Source organism: Mandrillus leucophaeus, unplaced genomic scaffold (assembly GCF_000951045.1).
Source record: "Mandrillus leucophaeus isolate KB7577 unplaced genomic scaffold, Mleu.le_1.0 Scaffold1362, whole genome shotgun sequence".
Classification (NCBI taxonomy): domain Eukaryota; kingdom Metazoa; phylum Chordata; class Mammalia; order Primates; family Cercopithecidae; genus Mandrillus; species Mandrillus leucophaeus.
Window position 1 is genome coordinate 98,961 of NW_012101324.1, and position 19,081 is coordinate 118,041.

General features: G+C 35.1%; 1 protein-coding gene across 2 annotated transcripts in view; it reads right to left on the bottom strand.

Annotated features, from left to right (window-relative positions):
- The window catches only part of EFCAB13 (EF-hand calcium binding domain 13), a 126,800-nt gene that overhangs the window by 22,344 nt on the left and 85,375 nt on the right, over positions 1–19,081 (bottom strand). For both annotated transcript variants that reach the window (XM_011973264.1, XM_011973266.1), the window contains exons 15-21: positions 18,509–18,652; positions 14,135–14,206; positions 12,315–12,458; positions 11,686–11,757; positions 6,684–6,728; positions 3,455–3,598; positions 1,562–1,633 (exon numbers count right to left, since the gene is read on the bottom strand). In XM_011973264.1, the coding sequence (XP_011828654.1) occupies positions 1,562–1,633; positions 3,455–3,598; positions 6,684–6,728; positions 11,686–11,757; positions 12,315–12,458; positions 14,135–14,206; positions 18,509–18,652 (693 nt within the window). The remainder of the gene's footprint in view (positions 1–1,561; positions 1,634–3,454; positions 3,599–6,683; positions 6,729–11,685; positions 11,758–12,314; positions 12,459–14,134; positions 14,207–18,508; positions 18,653–19,081) is intronic.

Consider the following 19,081-nt stretch of genomic DNA (forward strand, 5'->3'; position numbering starts at 1 on the left):
AACTCATCCTTTTTTATGGCTGCATAGTATTCCATGGGGGTATATGTGCCACATTTTCTTAATCCAGTCTGTCCTCCATATTATCTGGAAGGTGCCCCTAACCCCCACATTGTTCAAGAGTCAATATAAATGAACTTTGAAAACATATACTATCAGCATGGATATAGCTGGAGGCCATTATCCTAAGTGCATTAACACAGAAACAGAAAACCAAATACTGCATGCTCTTACTTACAAGTGTGAGCTAAATATTGGGTACTCGTGAACAGAAAGATGGCAACAATTGAAAGTGGGGACTACTAGAGGAGGGGAGAGGGAGGAGGGGAAAAGGTTGTAAAACTAACTATTGCATACTATCCTCAGTACCTGGGTGATGGGATCATTCATATCCCAAACCTTAGCACCACACAATATACCCAGATAACAAGCCTGCACATGTACCCCCTGAATCTAAAATAAAAGTTAAAAAAAAAGAGAAAGAAAGCATATGCTATGTAGAAGAAGTTAGACACAAAAAAATACAATATGATTACATTTATATGAAATGTTCAAAAGAGGCAAATTCATACAGACAGAAAGTAGATTCATGGTCGTCAGTAGTTAGAGAGAGATGGAAATGGAGAATAATTGCTCACAGGTACAGAGTTTCTTTTGCGGTCAAGAAAATGTTTTGGAATTAGAAAGTGATGGTTGCACAACTTTCTGAATACACTAAAAATCACTGAACAGTACACTTTAAAAGGGTGAAATTTATGGTATATGAATTATGTCTAAATTTTTAAAACTACATCTAATTAAAAATACTATAAGGCATCCAATTTTAGAGATATTAAAATGTAAAAAATGTGATACAAAGAAATTTGTTTCATCAAAGCATTTAGAAATACGCCATTGATAAGGGTGTCTGCATTCATGAAGAGTTCTTTGGTAGCTGTTCTCTGCAGACTTGGGGGTTAGGAAAATATGTTGGTGTTGAAATGGTCTCCCTAATTTCAGAAAGAATAAGACGAACCTCAGGGACAGAGGCCAAGCAGAAGTCTTTAAATAGCAAGGACAAAATGATGTGGTTAGGCAACAGAGATAGTGTGGTATTAAGAATAATACAGGGATTGACACTGCAGGGATTTAGAAGGACTGATTAACTGAAGTTAGGATTTCTATAACTGAAATAGATGGGCAGTCCAGTTGTGTACATCTGAAAACTCCAGCGGCACGACTTAAGATTTCACAAAAACTGGTGGTCCCTCATCCAATTCCATACATGATTTAATTCATAGATCCAGAAGTCATTGAAGAAAAACCTAACTACCTTTGAGAAAGGACCTTGCACATATTAATCTTTTTAACCTTGCCTTGTTTTCCCCCTCATTATATCTTTGCCCAATTTTCTTCACTTATTTTTATATTATTATTTATACTATACATCATAAGTGGCTTGAAACCCTTTTTAAAACTAGAGAGACTGAAAACTAAAAACTTGAAATCCAGATAGTCATTTTTAAATGTCATTTTTAAATATTTATTTTCTAGCCATTCTCTTGAACAAGAAGTATTCACTTACCTTTGGACTTTTGGAAATGTGGACTTTCTTTCATTTTAATTAAGAAATCTTTTAAATCCACCTCCATATTATCTGAAAGATCAAAGTCAAAAATGCTGACATTAAAAACCTGATACTGAGTCGGCACATGAAATAAAGACCGATTTACAATAGTTAGCTAAAATTTCACTCTAGCTCAAATGATTGAAACTATTTCAACAGAACTTTTAACACTTTTTAAAACCACCCAGTGAACAGTTAATAATATTACTAGCAAACAATAGCTAACATTTTTTAGCTCCTTATATATACTAGGCACCCTTTTATGGTGTTTTACATATATTAAATCATGTAATCTTCATAATAATTCTATGATGTGGGTACTTTTTGCATGCCTATTTTTGAAAGATGAAAGCAAATGGAAACTAAATAATTTGTCTAGGTCACAAAGTCAGGAAGTGTTAGAGGTTGTGTTTGAATTTATGCAGTCTAAGGCCAGAGGAGACAATGTTATTAGATAGAATACACACATACATGCACATGTACACGTACACACACACACACACGCATGCACACACACACACAGTCACACGTGAAGTAACGTGCAATAATGTGACACAGCAGACAATCTAGGGCTGTAATTATATTAAGGAGACTTTGAGTTTAAACAAAATGGCAGACCTGGGTAGTGCAGAAACCATCCCACTACAAATCCCTAGAGACACTCTGTAACATGTAACATTCCATGAATGTGTGACTGAGTCATATGAAGGAAATAACAAAGAGTTAACTGGGAACTGAGATCCAGAATGCTAAGCATTGAGTACTAACACTAAAACTATCTTTGGGATAGAGATGAGACCCAAAAATGGCTAGGTGCTTGATTTAAATGCTCATACAGAGTCATTAAAAAAAAGATTCGAGCCCACATAAATAAGAGTAGGAACTCAGATATCAAATAAAACTGAAATGCTTAAAGGGTTTCAATCCTGGTTTTTTAAAAAGAGATTAAAATATTATATTTATTGACTCAAATAAACAAGGAGGCCTAAATCTTCCCAATTCAGAGAGACAGGGGAAAAAACAATCTCTTGTGATAAACTGAAGGCCCAGTATGCATCTCATGTGGGTGTGAAGTCTAAATTTATACCAGTCTGATGGTGTGAGAAAACTGAGGTCAAAACATAAAAATTGACCTAGGTGAATAACAATCTGGGGAACCTGGCAAAATCAATAACTAAACTGTACTGGAGAGGTATTCTTAAACCTAGGACTCACAGGATTCCCAAAGACACAAATTGGTTAAGATAAGCCCAAAATAAAAGTTCACCAAAAACCAACAGAACTCAGCAGCTTCTAGAAGTATTCCCAAATGATTTGACTTCCTAAAAGTAAATGTGTATAGGAAAGGAGATCAAGTACGTATTACATGCAGTCAAAGACAGAAAACAAAGGTAAATGTGGACTATTTGAAAACAATCACTAAAACTAAATAACTTATTTTTAAATGTAGTGAGCCCTCAGATATTTCATTTGGTTAAAAATCAAAATGGAGCAAGTACTGTAAGAAAACAAATGAAAGCGGATCTCCTCTGAAAAAGACTGCATATCAAAATAAGCTGCTATTGTCATGTTTTTATTTTATTACACAATTTATGGTATTTTTCCACCCATGCTTATAAGTAATGAAAGTAATTTTCTAAATAAGCACGTATAGTATCCATATGAGTATGAATAGATATGTTCAATAAATATTTAAATTAGTAGAGTGGTTTGGCTCCAATTTGTATCAACCTAAGCCTCCAACAGAAAAATGACTCCCATTAGTATATTATCCTTATAGGTATACTCTAAGACTATTTTTCATAAGTAGAAAAAAAAATGAAAAGAATCTCAGGCCAAAAAAATGCTCACCACTGACGTTACAACAGTTAAGGGCTCCATTGAAGTCCTCCTCAGTTAAATTAACATTCAAACATTTCAAGGCATGCTCCAAATCAGGTACACCAATCTTGCCATTATCAACATGTGACAAGATGTTAGCAACTTCTTTAATCTCTACAAAGATAAATGTATACAAGCTATTATGGTGTAAAAAACATTCAAAATAATTTGTCCAAAATTTACCATAGGTAAACCTCAAATTAAATATTTATCTGAACCAAAATGTCTCCAAAGGAAACACAATATTTTCTATTTGTAACTGAGGGCCCACTTCCCTCAAGCAGCACTTGAAACGAAAAAACTTTACGACAAAGAGAATAATACGATGGGCTACTGACAAGTATTATAATAAGACTTTATCTTCATTCATTCATCCATTAGAAACTGAATGAGCTACATGCCTCCCTGTACATGTAGATCTAAAGATTTCTACCACTTGATGATGTAAACAAAGGCTAAAATTTGAGATTGAAGCTCTTGATCCCCAGGGCCTCAGATAGTTCACACTGTGCTTTTGTGTGAATTGGGAAAAGGCACCTCCTCTCTATGCATTAGTTACAAAAAAAGGGTACCTTTCAGTAGGCAACTGCAATCCAGCACAGAGGTTCAAGGCTTGGAGTATGAACTGCATTTCAGCCTCCATTTATGCTCTCTTAACAGGCACCTTTGTGCAAAGCACAACCCGCACAACCACATGGGGAAGTCCTGTTGATCTCACACCAATTTAAAATATAAAGCATAATCATTATGTGGTTTTTAATTTTTCTGTTTTTTGTTTGTTTGTTTTTGTTTTTGAGATGGAGTCTCACTCTGTCACCCAGGCTGGAGTGCAGTGGTGCTATCTCAGCTCACTGCAAACTCTGCTTCCTGGTTCACACCATTCTCCTGACTCAGCCTCCCGAGTAGCTGGGATTACAGGCGCATGCCACCATACGTGGCTAATTTTTTTTATATTTTTAGTAGAGATGGGGTTTCGCCATGTTGGCCAGACTGGTCTCAAACACCTGAGCTCAAGTGATCCACCAGCCTCAGCCTCCCAAAGTGCTGAGATTACAACCGTGAGACACCACACCCAGCCTAGTTTTTCATCTGTACCATTTCTCAATCCTTTTTTCCCTCAACCCCCAAATGAAGTTGTCTATGTTTCCATATGCTGAAAATCGTTGCATTACACCAGGAGATCTATACCTTCATGGAGATCACTTGGAAAGAACATCACAATATCATCTGAGACCTACATTCATTCTACTAACAGTTATTTTACAACTTCTAAGATCAACAATAAAATATTCAGTCAGTCCCTCGTATCAAAGAGTTTCAAGTAAATTCCTTGATGAAGGAGACTAAATCTGTCATATCTATAAACAAAATTATAATATGTCATATTGTAAGTGATATGAGAAAAATACACAAAATTATGGAAGCACTGAGAAAGTTTACCTAACCTAGATTTAATAAGTGCTGAACTCTGGGAAGGAAGTCTTAGGGCATGAGAAATGACATTTGAGCTGAATTTGGGGGGGAATTGTCAGTTTGTCTGTCAGAGAATGTATCCAAAGGAAACAGTATATGCAAATAAATGCAAAAACAAATAGAGCCAATTTAAATTATGCTAAGTAGTATGACTACAGAATAAATACAAACACAGAAGTGATAAAGGGTGCGTCTGAAGAGATAAGAAGACAGATCTACTCAGTCATTCGTTCAATAAATATTCATAATTATGAGTTAATAACAAAAGATTTGGAACAACAGCATAGTAAATATTACATAAGTATCAGGAGTTAATATCAATTATCTTTAAGAGTTTAATAAGAGCCAGGACTGTGCTAGGTCCTGGAGATACGATGGTAAGCAAAGTGGAGACATATTCTTTGGCCCAATGATACCAGGCAAGTGGGAGGAAGAGATATCAATCAAATAATCAAAAACAAAAATGGATATTTATAATATGAAATAAGTGCTATGAAATGGACAGAATTTAATAAGAGCATATAACAAAGGAAACAAAAAGATCTGACCTATACTGACCACTGATGATAGGCTTTTCTATAATTGACTCATGGAGTCAAAAGAGATTATTCTCCAGGTTTAAGACTTAATGTTGTTTTCCCTTTTTGGTTTCGGACTAACTTGGGACCAATTATCCCTTTCTTCTCACTCATTTCTCCCTCCTGGAATGGATATGTCTATCCTATGCCTGTGTTTTGGAAGCATGCAACTTGCTAATTTCACAGGCTTACAGCTGGAGGAGAATTTGCCTCAAGATGAATTGTGCCTTGAGTCTCACCCATCTGACAAAGATGAGACTCTGGAATTTGGACTTTTGAGTTGACACAGAAACAAGTTAAGACTTTTGGGGCTACCAAGATGGAATGAATGTATTTTGCACGTGAAAAGGGCATGAATTTTGAGGGCCAGGGGTGGAATGCTATGGCTTGATTGTGTCCCCCAAAGTTTATGTGCCGAAAACTTAATCCCCAATGCAACAGTGTTGACAAGTCGGGCCTAATAAGAGGTGATTAAGTCACAAAGGCTCTGCCCTCATGAATAGATTAATATCAGTGATTCAGTTATTGCAAGAATGGGCTTATTATAAAAGTAAGTTCAGTCTCCTCTTGCTCTCTTGCTCTCTCAAACTTTCTTGCCCTTCTGCCTTCTGCCATAGTATGACACAGCAATAAGGCCCTCACTAGATGTGGGCCTCTTGACCTTGGATTTCCCAGCCTCTAGAATTGTAAGAAATGAATCTTTCTCTCTCTCTCTCTTTTTTTTTTTTTTTTTTTTTACAAATTATCCAGTCTGTGGTATTCTGTTACAGCAACACAAAACGGATTACAACAGTAGGCAAAGAGGATCAGGGAAGAATATTCCAGGGAATAGAATATGCAAAAGTCTTGTGGTGGGAGGAAAGGGGAGTATCTAAGGAACTAAAGTAAAGTCAATTTAGTTGAAGTACAGAAAGCAAGGATAATGGTACAAAATAACACTAGAAAGATAGGGCATGGAGGATTTTAATTTTTATCCTAATAACAACAGGAAATGTTAAAAGAGTTATAAATAGGGGGAGGTAACATGCTTGTGAAAAAATCTGGCTGAAGTGGGCAGGAAAGATTAGAAATACATTGATACTTGGCAATTATTCTATAAAATACCTCTTATTATTGAAAATGTTCTCATATACAAAGTTCTTACTCACCGTTCACCTTTGGTAATTTTAGATTTGAAGCCTCTTTCCCAAAATCTGCAAATTTAGAAAGAGACATTACACAATGAGGAATGGCATCCTGATCTTACCCCGTTTGAAAGGAAATCAATGGATAGATTGAACACTTCTTTTCCCACTAACATTTATCATTGATAACCATTCCCTTCTTCTCAAAAGTTGTTCCCTGGCTCCCAAAATATCCATTCTCTCCTCATTCTTTGCTTACTTCTTGGGCTCCTTCATGGTTATCTTCCACCAACTTCTTAAATGTGGCAGTTTCTAATGTCACAGATGCTTCCTTTCTCCCTAAGGGGACAAGTTAATCCCCTGCCCATCTATTCAATAAAATCCTTAATTATTAGTCTAAATTGTCCTTCTTGATCTCTTACCTACCTATCTACTATCTAGTCCTAGAATTTTTCCTAAGAACAAGTTATAGTTATACCCATTCACTCTACATACTTCCCACACAGATGCAAGTTGGTATAAAGATCTGAGGAACAAACGATAGAAATAAAATCTGTCCATTTGCATAGAAGGACTCTATTGTATTAAAGAACAGTTTAGAATGACTCACAACTAGCCCAGGTATTACCTTGAAACAAACAGAGGTTAGAATACACATAAATTATATTTGCCTTAATTTGTGTTTTTATTTGTTTTAAGCAAGATAAACAAAACAACTAACCTATAAAAAGTACTTTTAAAATAGTAGGTTTGGGCAATTTTACATGATAGCTCCCAAGATTTCTGAACTATTAATATTTTTGGCCAGATAATTATTGGGGGGACAAGGGTATTATCCTGTAAATTATAGGATGTTTAGCAGCAACCCTTGCCTCTATTCACTAGATGCCAATAGTCCTCTCGCATCATTTGTGATAACCAACACTGTCTCTAGATATTGCCAAATATTCCCTGGTGTGAAGAGGGGGGCAATGGGGGATTTGATTATACTTTTTATTTTCTATTTATTTATTTATTTATTTGAGATGGAGTCTTGCTCTGTTGCCCAGATTGGAGTGCAGTGACGCTATCTTGCCTCACTACAACCTCAGCCTCCCGGGTTCAAGCATTCTTGTGCCTCATCCTCCCAAGTAGCTGTAACTACAGGCACGGGCCACCATGCCAGGCTAATTTTTGTATTTTTTTAGTAGAGACGGGATTTCACCATGTTGGTCAGATTGCTCTCAAACTCCTGACCTCAGGTGATCTGCCCGCCTCGGCCTCCCAAAGTGCTAGGATTATAGATATGAGCCACTGTCCCCAGCCTGATTACATTTTTTAGCTGAAGCTAAATTTAAAGGCAGGAAATGGCTTTCTAAATATGGGGTAAAAATCCATCTCAGTACATTCAAGCTGAGGGTATACAGATGGATCAGGTAAATCTTTGTAAATAAAGTAAACAACAACTCAACACTTACAATTGGCTATAGAAATAAACATTAGTTTTTCAACAATACCTTGTACTTTTCAAAGGGCCTTTCATCCAAAAACAGAAAGCTACAAAACCATTAAGACTTCTCTAAAACACATGAAAGGAAAAGGATTAACTTTGAAACAAAATTATTCTTCAAAGCCATGCAACAAATATATAAATACTCTGAGACCAATTTTACAACCCAGGTCATCAGATCACCCAGGAATTTGATACTGTAATGACTAAATCTCTGTGGGCACATATAACGTATAGACCTGAATATGGTCTACAGTAAAGTGTCCAACAAGTTTATGATGTGATTTAGGGACCAAGTATTAAGACTTAAATAATACTTGGTAAAATAGTTTGAAATCCTTGGATAAAAATTTAGAAGAACAGTAATATCAAACATTTGGACTAGAAAGCCCATGGCTGACCTCCCTAAACTAAAAAACAACAACAACAAACAAAAAAACAACTAAAAACTAAATAAAATTCAGAAGAAATTTTTTATACAAGCTGCTGGTTATCTGTCAAATCAACTCACCTTCAACAAAGGAGTCATCCATTACTTCTTGAAGTATGTTATCAGTAAAAGAAAGCCTATCAGTGTTTTCAAGTACATCTGGATTTTTGTCTCTGTCAAACTGACAATTTTCTTTCATGGAGTCCAATGTATTGATAGTCTCATTCAATGCTACAAACAGAGAATATATATACAACATGTAATTCAGTCCATGGATCTAAATCTTTTGAGCATAACAATAAAATTGATGGCCTCTTTGAGATCTACACTGTCAAATAAGGCAGTCACCAGCCACATGTGGCCATTTAAATATTTAGAGTGGTCCATCCTCTACTCTTATAATTTCCTATAACCCTACTTCAATAGTTTTCTCCACTTCAATAGCTTTCTATTTGTAGCTCTAACAGCTAAAAATAATCCTTTTCTTTATTCTTAAAATTGATTTGTTAAATGTCTGGGTTTGAGGTGAGCTATTCTGCTACAGACAAAAGTATGCTAAAGTTTCCCTAGTTATTCTGTTGATAAGTGCACCATTTCAGTAAAGTCCCCCTATTCCTCATAACTCCTCCTAAATGCCAATTTTTCTCTTTCCTTCCCTGCATCCCTTGTTTCTGTCAGCTAACTTCACCCATTTTAGAGAATCCTCATAGCCTCTTAAGTTTAGCACAGTAACAAACATTTGGACTAAGAAGACCATGGCTGACCTCCCTTGATTTAAAAAATGTTAACAGTTCACATTTCCAAAGTATATTTCTAAAAAGGCATCTCTCAGGATTTTGTTCTATGATATAATCAATTGTCATTGGTAAGAAGTTTCAAAAACAGGTCAGTGAAGAACAGTTGAAGGGATATTTGAGTCCAGAGAGAAGATTCATTTAGTGGGAAGGAAAGAGAATATGTGAGTTATTTTGACATTTCTGGAAGGCAATAAATGGGAGGAAGAGTCCAAATGTTAAATATGGTTCCAGGAAATTTCCACCAAATATGTGGAATAATTTTCTAGTTCTATAGCTGTCAAAAATTATAGAATGAGCTACTTCAAAAAGTCATAAGGACTTCCAAGAGTGAAATGAGTGAATGTACGTTACCTAGCCTATCCCTGCAACCAACTAATTTTGATTTTGATTTTTAAATAGTAAATACAAAAGTTGAGGGAATTCTGTCTCTAATAAACTAGGGAACTATCAAACCCTCTATTACAGTCCTCATTCTCTGACAAAAATAAAATACAACTAGATATAAACAACAAATTTAAGGCAACAATGGCATTTAAATTGCTTTGAAATTTGGCCGGGTGTGGTGGCTCATGCCTGTAATCCCAGCACTTTGGGAGGTCAGGAGTTTGAGACTAGCCTGACCAACATGGTGAAACACCGTCTCTACTAAAAATACAAAAATTAGCCAGGCATGGTGGTGTGCACCTGTAATCCCAGTTACTCAGGAGGCTGAAGAAGGAGAATCCCTTGAAACCGGGAGGTGGAGGTTGCAGTGAGCCAAGATTGCGTTACTGCATTCCAGCCAAGGAGACAGAATGAGACTCCATCTCAATAAATAAATTAAATAAATTGCCTTGAAATTTAAAGTTTCCTCCTAAATAACTCTTAGATCAAGGATAAAATCAAAATGTAACTGGAAATATTTATAAAATAACTATAATAATAGCCTAACAAGTCAGAGACTGTTAGATACCCCAAAGTTTCACTAAAATGAAAATCAACTGCCTTAAACATGTTTATTACCCAGTAAAAAAAAAAAAATAAAGTAAATAAACAATTTAAATAAGAAATTAGAAAAACTATTAAATGAGCATAAGGGAACAATATAAAGGACTTACTAAAGATAAAGCCAGAAATTAATTTTTAAACTATAAATAGAAATACTAAAGATAAACCCAAGAGCTAGTACTTTAAAAATAGAGATAATAGAACATTCAGTAGCAAACAAAGAAGAAAGTTATATATATACATATATATATTTAAGAATGAGAAAATAACCATATATACAAAAAAATGAGAAGAATTAGAAGTGCACAGGGCTGTCCTAATAGTCTAAGCCATTTTAAATCTCAATAAAATTTAAAATTTCCTAGAAGAATCAAATAACCAAACTGACGAAATGAAACAAAAGATGGCAAAAAGCAATCCACCAAAAACAAAGCCAAAAAATCAAAAATAAACTAGAAAAAAACCTGAAATGGGTAAGACAAAGTATTAATGCTCCTATCAGAATTTTTAATAAATAATAGCCGCTGTTGATAAAGGTGTGAATTTCCACAAACCTTTAGGAGGGTAATTAGGCAGTAGCTTGTTAACATTTTACATCTAAAAATACTTTGGCCCAACAACTCCACTTCTAAGGAATTTGCCCTACAGAAAAATTGGTGTGTAACGTGCACAAAGATATATGTACAAGGATACTCACCAAATGTTTGTAATAGTAAAAAATAGCAATAACCCAAATATTTATTAAAAGTATTGTGGACAAAATTATAGTTCATTCCTCTAATAGAACATTATGCAGTCTTTTAAAAGAATGAGGTAGGTTTACATAATATAGTGGAACACAGAATTATATCTAAGATATACTGTCATATATTGCATTCAAGTTGTGCAATATTATGGACAGATGTAAAGAAGAAAGCCTAAAAGGACATTTATGAAACCTTCACATGGATATTTCTGGAGGGTAACATTAATGTTACAAGAGACTTGCACTTTATACTTCTTACATTCCTGGTCATTTGAGATTTTTACAACATTAAAAAGAACCATTCATTCATATATAATAACGGTGTCTTATTTTAACTATTGGAAAAGATCATAATCTTGTTATTTGTCCAATCTCCAATCACAAATGTACAATTCTGAAATTTCAAAATAAAATGCAGGAAGTTCCCCATGACTGAAAGTGTTCAAGTACACATGAAGCAAACATTTGGCATAGATACTATAAAGAATATTTAAACACCAAATTTAGTGTTTTACTAGATGAACTTTGAATAAGTTCTGTATCGTTGCCTTCTAACAGTTTTACCATAAAGCTCTTACCAATATAATTGGAAAATTTCTGGGTGTCCCTCAAAGCCCTCATACAGTCTTTAATGTTCACCATGTTATCTTCTGCAAGGAAAAGAGAGAGATGACAAACAAGAACCCCTGGACAAAGTAATGCTTAAAGGCTAGTATCAAAATCAGCATATGGCTTATATATTTCTTGAACATTTTATTTACAAGGTACTTCTAGATTCAATTTCATACATTAAGCCTCACAATAACCCTACAATGTTGTAGGTATACTAGTTCTGATTCTACCTATAATGGGAACTGAAGTACAAACAAAGCCCCAGTAACTCTGACCAGTAATTCCGTCAAAGGTGGCAAAGCTAGAATTTCTATTCACAGAACTTGAATTTCTAAGATGTTCTTCATTCACTAAATCAAGATAGCAATGAGGACAAAGGATTCTAACAAGCCCACTTCCACAAAATCTAGACCTGCTTGTATAAAAGTATTCTCATAACTGCAAAAGAGGAAATTAAGAGGAAAGGCTCCGTTTCCAAGATTACATTTATAGTAAGATAAGCAAATACCTATAGACCTTGCACATCTTCTTTACTCATTAAAAAAAACAAAACAAAACAAAACAAAAACCTGAGAGTAATATTTAAAATGCTTACCAGAAACAAAATCTGATTGAAGAATTTTCTCTACCTCTTCTTTAGGTGACTTAATCCCAATATTTCTTAGAAAGTCTTCCAAGTTCTCCTCAGCTATCATGTCACCTTCAAGCAAATCAGCAGCTAAGACAACTTCCTGTAACTCTATAAATAGAAAAAAAGTTAATTGATAAAAAGCAGTAGCCATCACTCAAGACATTTGTTAGTGGAAATCCATAGTTTATTATTATATTCTGAACTGAGGAATAAGAAATCTCAGAGAGAAATTTATCTCTTATAGCATTCTATGGCCAGCAGCCCAATGTACAGAGTTCTCTTGATCTATCACATTTCTCTGGTGCGTTTATAAAACTTGCACAACCAAAATCACTCATATAGCTGAACTTTTCACGGCAATTATACAAAGTAATTATTTTGTTGTGGACCTCTAATGGTAGCAAATAAAATTATTTAGATATAGGAGAAATAACTTTCAGAATTATGAAAAATGTAAAATATGGGACAAGATTTACAAGGGCTCATTCAGTTTTTCTTTTCAATTCCACCAGGACTCAATTGTACCCTAGCATCTGGAATGTTGCTTTATTTCCAGCACTGGTTAAGTCAGACCAACATTCAAATTCTGGCTCCAGGATTTGTAACCTGGAACTGTGCAACTGTGAGCAAATTATTACTACTTAACATCTCTTTCGTCTAAAATGGGATAATACTAATATCTACCTCACAAGGTTGATGTGGAGAGTAAATATAATAACGTATAAAAAGTACTTAAGACAGCATTAGACATATAATAATGCCTCAATAAATGTCATATTTATAGAATAAAATTAGTTTTATTATTATTATTAAAGTCAACAGAAACTAGCTGCAAATAGTAATCACAGTTTAAGCCTTACGTCCTGCCTCACTTTCTGTTCCTCTAACATCACTGGGAGGCAACTACAGATGGCAATCTGAGCTTTGCTGACACCCAAAAAACTTGTATCAGCTCTGCTTTCTTGCCTTAGCACTTGATTTCCTTTAAAAACAGTTTCTTTGCACAACCACCTTGAGTAGTCTGCTCATGCTCCCATGTTCCACATACTGTAGGACCAGGAAGCAGAATAGCACTTTCCTGTCTTTCTGCTGCTGCTGTCAGGCCATTTTAATTCTACCTTCAATCAAACCTTATCCCTCTCCCTTGAGGCTCAGGCCTGTTATTCAACTATGTCACTCTCCTGACAACAGTATTGATTACTGTCTGATCACTCCTTCACATTCTCTGAGGATTTTGGCACTTTGATCATCATCCTCCTTCTACCTCTCATCCCAATATCATCCAATGACAATAAGGATGAGCCTGGCCTCAGAGCACTTTGACCTCTTAACTTCAAAAGGCCTTTATTTCCTTTCCAAAGTCATCCACACCAATGGCTACCCTTAATCCTTATCATTTCCTGGAACTGTCTATTCCACCTCTAAAATCTTAAATTACAAGGTCAGACACTGACCATATTCCCTTAAAATTACATGTGCAGATACAGAAAGAAGGCATAGAACCTCAAACTATGCCTATTCTCTTGGCTCCTCCAAGTTCTTTAACAAATAGTCTAGACAGAGTAAACCAGCTTTATCAGTTAGTAATGAAGGATACATTCTGAAAGCCAAGTTCCTATATGCCAGTCAATGTTTCATCAAAACCAAGTTTCATCTGTGTATAAACATATCAATGCCAACATGTTAACCAGAAATTAGGTGAACACACAGCATTAAAAAGAAAAACAAAAATAAGTCCTTTCAATAAAAGTAAACCTAACCGTTATAAATAATTCAGTACTTACCTTCTAACCTGGCAGCATCACGCATATTCCTTACTACTTGTGCAAATTCTTCAAATTGTACTTTGTCACCTTCTATGAGAAAAAACACTTTTAATAGACCAACCTCATTAAGCAAAAGTCAGATCCAACAAAGCAACCTATAAAAATGTAAACCATTTGACGCACTCATAAGAATCATATTTCCTTTTCATATTTTTGAGTAACCAAAGGATTGATTTTATGGGATTAATAAATATTAAGACTACAGAAGTCAGGCTGATGGCTGGGCAAGGTGGCTCATGCCTGTAATCCCAGCATTTTGGGAGGCTGAGGTGGGTAGATCACAAGGTCAGGAGCTCAAGACCATCCTGACCAATATGGTGAAACCCCACCTCTACTAAAAAATACAAAAATTAGCTGAGTGTGGTGGCGTGTGCCTGTAGTTCCAGCTACTTGGGAGGCTGAGGCAGCAGAATTGTTTGAACCGAGGAGGTGGAGGTTGCTGTGAGCCAAGATCTCACCACTGCACTCCAGCCTGGGTGACAGAGCAAGACGCCATCTCAAAAAAAAAAAAAAAAGGCCAGGCTGAGTTCTCAATTTCAATCAATGGAAACAATATAATCCATATTCCCAAAAGATAAACCAAGATATACTCTAGACAAAATTAAGAGACATACCTCAGTCTTAGTTTTGTCTTTCAATTGTTTAAAGATAAAAATTCTATACCAGAAAACTTTAAAGGTTTCTTTCGTGCCTGATAGGCCTATGATTATAATTTCTGATATGTGTTTACACCCATTTCTTACACAGTACACAAGTACTAGATTACAAAGTTAAAGTGACGAACACAGGAAACAGAAGCAGCTTTGTTTTCCCAGCCAGGAATAAGGAAGCTTAAGATTTAGAAATATTATAGTTTATTATCATAGACTAGAACAAAGTACAACAAGCAAAATGTGTCACCAGCAGATAAAAGCCTGAACAGGGCTTAAGTATATAGCCACAATTAACAATGTCTCACCTTCTATCTACCTTGGCTTTAAATTAACACTTGAACTTTTAGGAACTATCTTCTACAGTAAAAACACATGTCTTTATTGTAGTATTTTTGCTGCTTCTGTCATTTAGTAGAGTCCTATATATCACTAACTGTAAAGGCTCTGTCCCTGAATCTGTGTTCTCTCTCTGATGGGAGAAGGATAGAAGTGTTCATACATTCCATTCCTCATGCTTCTTTTATAGTTTTATACCATTCAGGATGGCCTTCCACTAGCCTCACATCAATCAACAAGGTTACATAATCAAATATTCTAAGACCATGTTATATAAAGACGTTCTTAATTAAGTGTCTTCAATTTACAGTAGCTTAAAGATCAGCTTAAAGTAGGCAACAGGTATTGTAACTCAGTCACCTAAAGAGAGTCCCCTCTGAATCTAATTCTTGGTATGTATAATCAAGTAGAACTAAATCACAGCTACTTAGAATTCTGGGAGGAAGGGAAGGGAAGGGAAGGAGCGGGGAGGGGATGGGAGGAGAAGGGAGGGAAAGGAAGGAGAGTGGGAAGGGAAGGGAAGGGAAGGGAAGGGAAGGGAAGGGAAGGGAGGAAGAGAGGCAAGGAGGCAAGGAGGCAAAGGAAGAAAGGAAGCAGGGAGCCATCTGAGGTCAACAGGTACTGACAACACCAACAAAATTTACAGGTGATCTAACAAAATTTACAGTTAGCTTTGGACCTATTTACCAAGGGACCCAAATCTATAAGCATGACCTGCAATCTCATTTGATCCTTTGGTTCATATAACTTGCTGAAATAGAATAGCAACTATCAATATTAGGAAAGATTTCCTGGGTATCTTTAAATAAATCCTGAGAAAAGAGATGTGAATGGATAGAGCTGCTGCCAACAATTTGTAGCTCAATTATTCTTTGCTAAACCACCATAACAGGGTTAATCACAGCTGATGCCAGGTTGCAAAGTTAGAGCCTGAAACAAAGACTCAGATCTGGCTTTAATGGATATTGCATTAAAAAATCATGAAGATAAGTTTAGAGTCTTGTTGCCAAGCCAAAAAGAAAACAAAGTTATTAAGCTAATTTCAACCACATCAGATAACAGAGTCAGGAGAAACAGAGAATATCAGTTTAAGTTTAAAAATCTAAAACAAATGAAGCTAGAGAAACCACCAGCAGAGAAGAGACTGTCCCAGGCCTTAAATGCCTAACACCACCTATTAATGATTTCCTTTAATTCTTAGCCTATGGATTCAATGTCTCACATTCACCTTGACCATTTTCCATACCATCTTACATATTTTTGCTCAACACCAACTTTCTTCACTCAGGTCTTTCAGAAGAAACAAGAGAGCTCATAAGCTATATAACTAGATATTTGGGAAGCATTTCTGAATTTGCCAAATGATAAATTACCTTTTCTATTTTTCAATGCTTTTTTTGTAATCATCATAAGATTATTTTTTAATTTTAAATATATTTTAAAATATTAAGGAGTCAATATGGAATACTGCCAATAACCAAGAACTCACTCTTCAGTTTCACTAGAGAGAATCTGAATCAGTTGTTTTTCAGGTTTGTTTTTTCTTTTTAACATAACCTGGTCAAAAGAATACCCTAGATCAGTAATTTTAATTTCTTTCTTACGTTTCTAAGGTCTTACGGAGCTGTTTCAGCAGTTCACTTGGTCATTTCTCCCACTTTGGTCAGAGAAGCTCAACTTTAATATTTTATATATTAGGAAACTGTGTAAGATTTAATTTGGAAAAAAAGCATTCTCCTTCAACTATATCAAATATAAACAAAAATAATAAATCTCAAAATTTTGCAAGCCACTGCATTAAAATAAGAACTAAATACGTTTGTACTAAGGGCACAATGTTAAAAGAAGAAATGATGTGAAAAAAGGCATACAGATACAGTTTTCAATATCACATGTATATTTAGGCTTAAATTGTAAAATCATCTGCATTTAATATACTGTCTTTTGCTTCGTAAGTACAGAATAATAAACACAGGCCTGGTGCAGCAGCTCATGCCCATAATCGCAGCACTTAGGTAGGCCAAGGTCAGAAGATCACCTGAACTCAGGAGTTTGAGACCAGCCTGGGCAACATGGCAAAACCCCGTCTCTACAAAAAATTAGCCAGGTACAGTGCTGTGCACCTGTAGTCCCAGCTGCTTGGGAAGCTGAGGCAGCAGAATTGCTTGAATCCGGGAGGCAGAGGTTGCAGTGAGCTGAGAGTGCGCCACTGCACTCCAGCCTGGGTAACAAAGCAAGAGCTTGTCCCCCCCCAAAGAAAGAATAATAAACACAATATATGAGTTTTTATTATAATAAAAATACTTTTCTAGTTATTTTCATATCTCATAAAATAATACTTTGTTGGTCTGGTTCAAATAAATGCTATCTATTACTTTCTGTGGTACATGCTGCCTATAAATTCCACTAATTTTAACAAAAGAACCTGAAGCACTGCCACAGAGAAAAAGGGAAGAAAATCTATATTATTGGGTAGAAATTAGCCTTCTTTTCTTCATCAACCCTTTTCACCTCAAATCTTCCAATAAACAAAATAATCAATACATTTAAAGCCCAAAACTGCTAGCCTCAACTAAACAGAAGCTCAATGGATGAAAAGGATAAAAAATTATTACAGAAAAAGACAATTCTTTGACAAAGACCCCTGACAGCATGCCTATGTTACTAATCTCATTCTGTATAAACATTTCACATAAAAGAATATAAACGTACTAGGCACGTTTTTAACTTCTAGACACTAAGACTATGAGAGAGTAGAAATGTCTACCTGTAGCCTATGTACTCTCCTTCCTGCATGTAGAATATCAACAGTAAATGATGGAGATTTGCTTTACATTTTTTAGTCTACAGTCTTTATTATACAATACCTTTTTGAACTTTGTTTTTATTTGTTTGCTTTTTTTTTAACTTGCTAAATAGAGGTGGTAGCTATCAGCAGGTGTGTTTTTCTGCCAAATTAAATAAAAGCCTATTTCAACAAAACAGTATGAATATTCCAAGTAGTTATTATAAAATTTGAACAGATGTCTTAACATTTCCTAATCATGTCCTCTGTGTTCATTGGGATATGCCATTTTCCAGTAACATACCACACAACTTGAAGGAACTTTGCATATTTGATCAATTTATAGTAGTAATAAATTACATAACAATATTTTTATATTGAATAGCCAAACAAGCTGAACTTTCTTTATACAGTATTTCCTAAATGCATATATTGGCATTTTAATCATATTGGAACACTCCATCTTGCCAAGTTCAAGATACAATGACAAATAAGAGTTGACAGAAAATAAAGTAATACCTTGGTATACTTTTTAATTTTAGTATTTGTAACACTCACCATCAACTGTAACTAGTTTCAATGCAGCTAGAAATTCATCCTTTTTTAAATTACTATTCAAACTAGACAGAATATTCCACAGGTCAGAAACACTCATCGTCTCCTTTCTGAGATTGTCGAGGGTTTCAATGGCATCAGGCAATACTAAAGGGTAGATAAAACACAAGTTTTACGAATGCTTATCCAAGAAGTTCACACAGTAAACTGTCATCTGGAATAGACAAAAATTAAGGTTTTTATGGTTTAAAAGAATAATAAATACAGCATAAATGAACTGCCAACTTTCAAATATGAAAACATAATAAAATATTTAGCCTCAAATATAATGTATTTTTGAGGATCTTGAAATATTTTAAGAACTTAGTGTCCCAACCCTGAATAAACATTATAAATAATAATTTTTATTGAATTTAGATTTTTAAAAGTGTGAATTCAGAAACATTTTCAATTGATAATACAATTAAGTAGCTTTTGTTCTATATCTCTCCCTAAAATTCTCCTCTGGCTCCTACTTCCTCTTCAATCTATTACTGTAGACAATAAAAAGAAAGACTATTTCAATGCAAAATCATT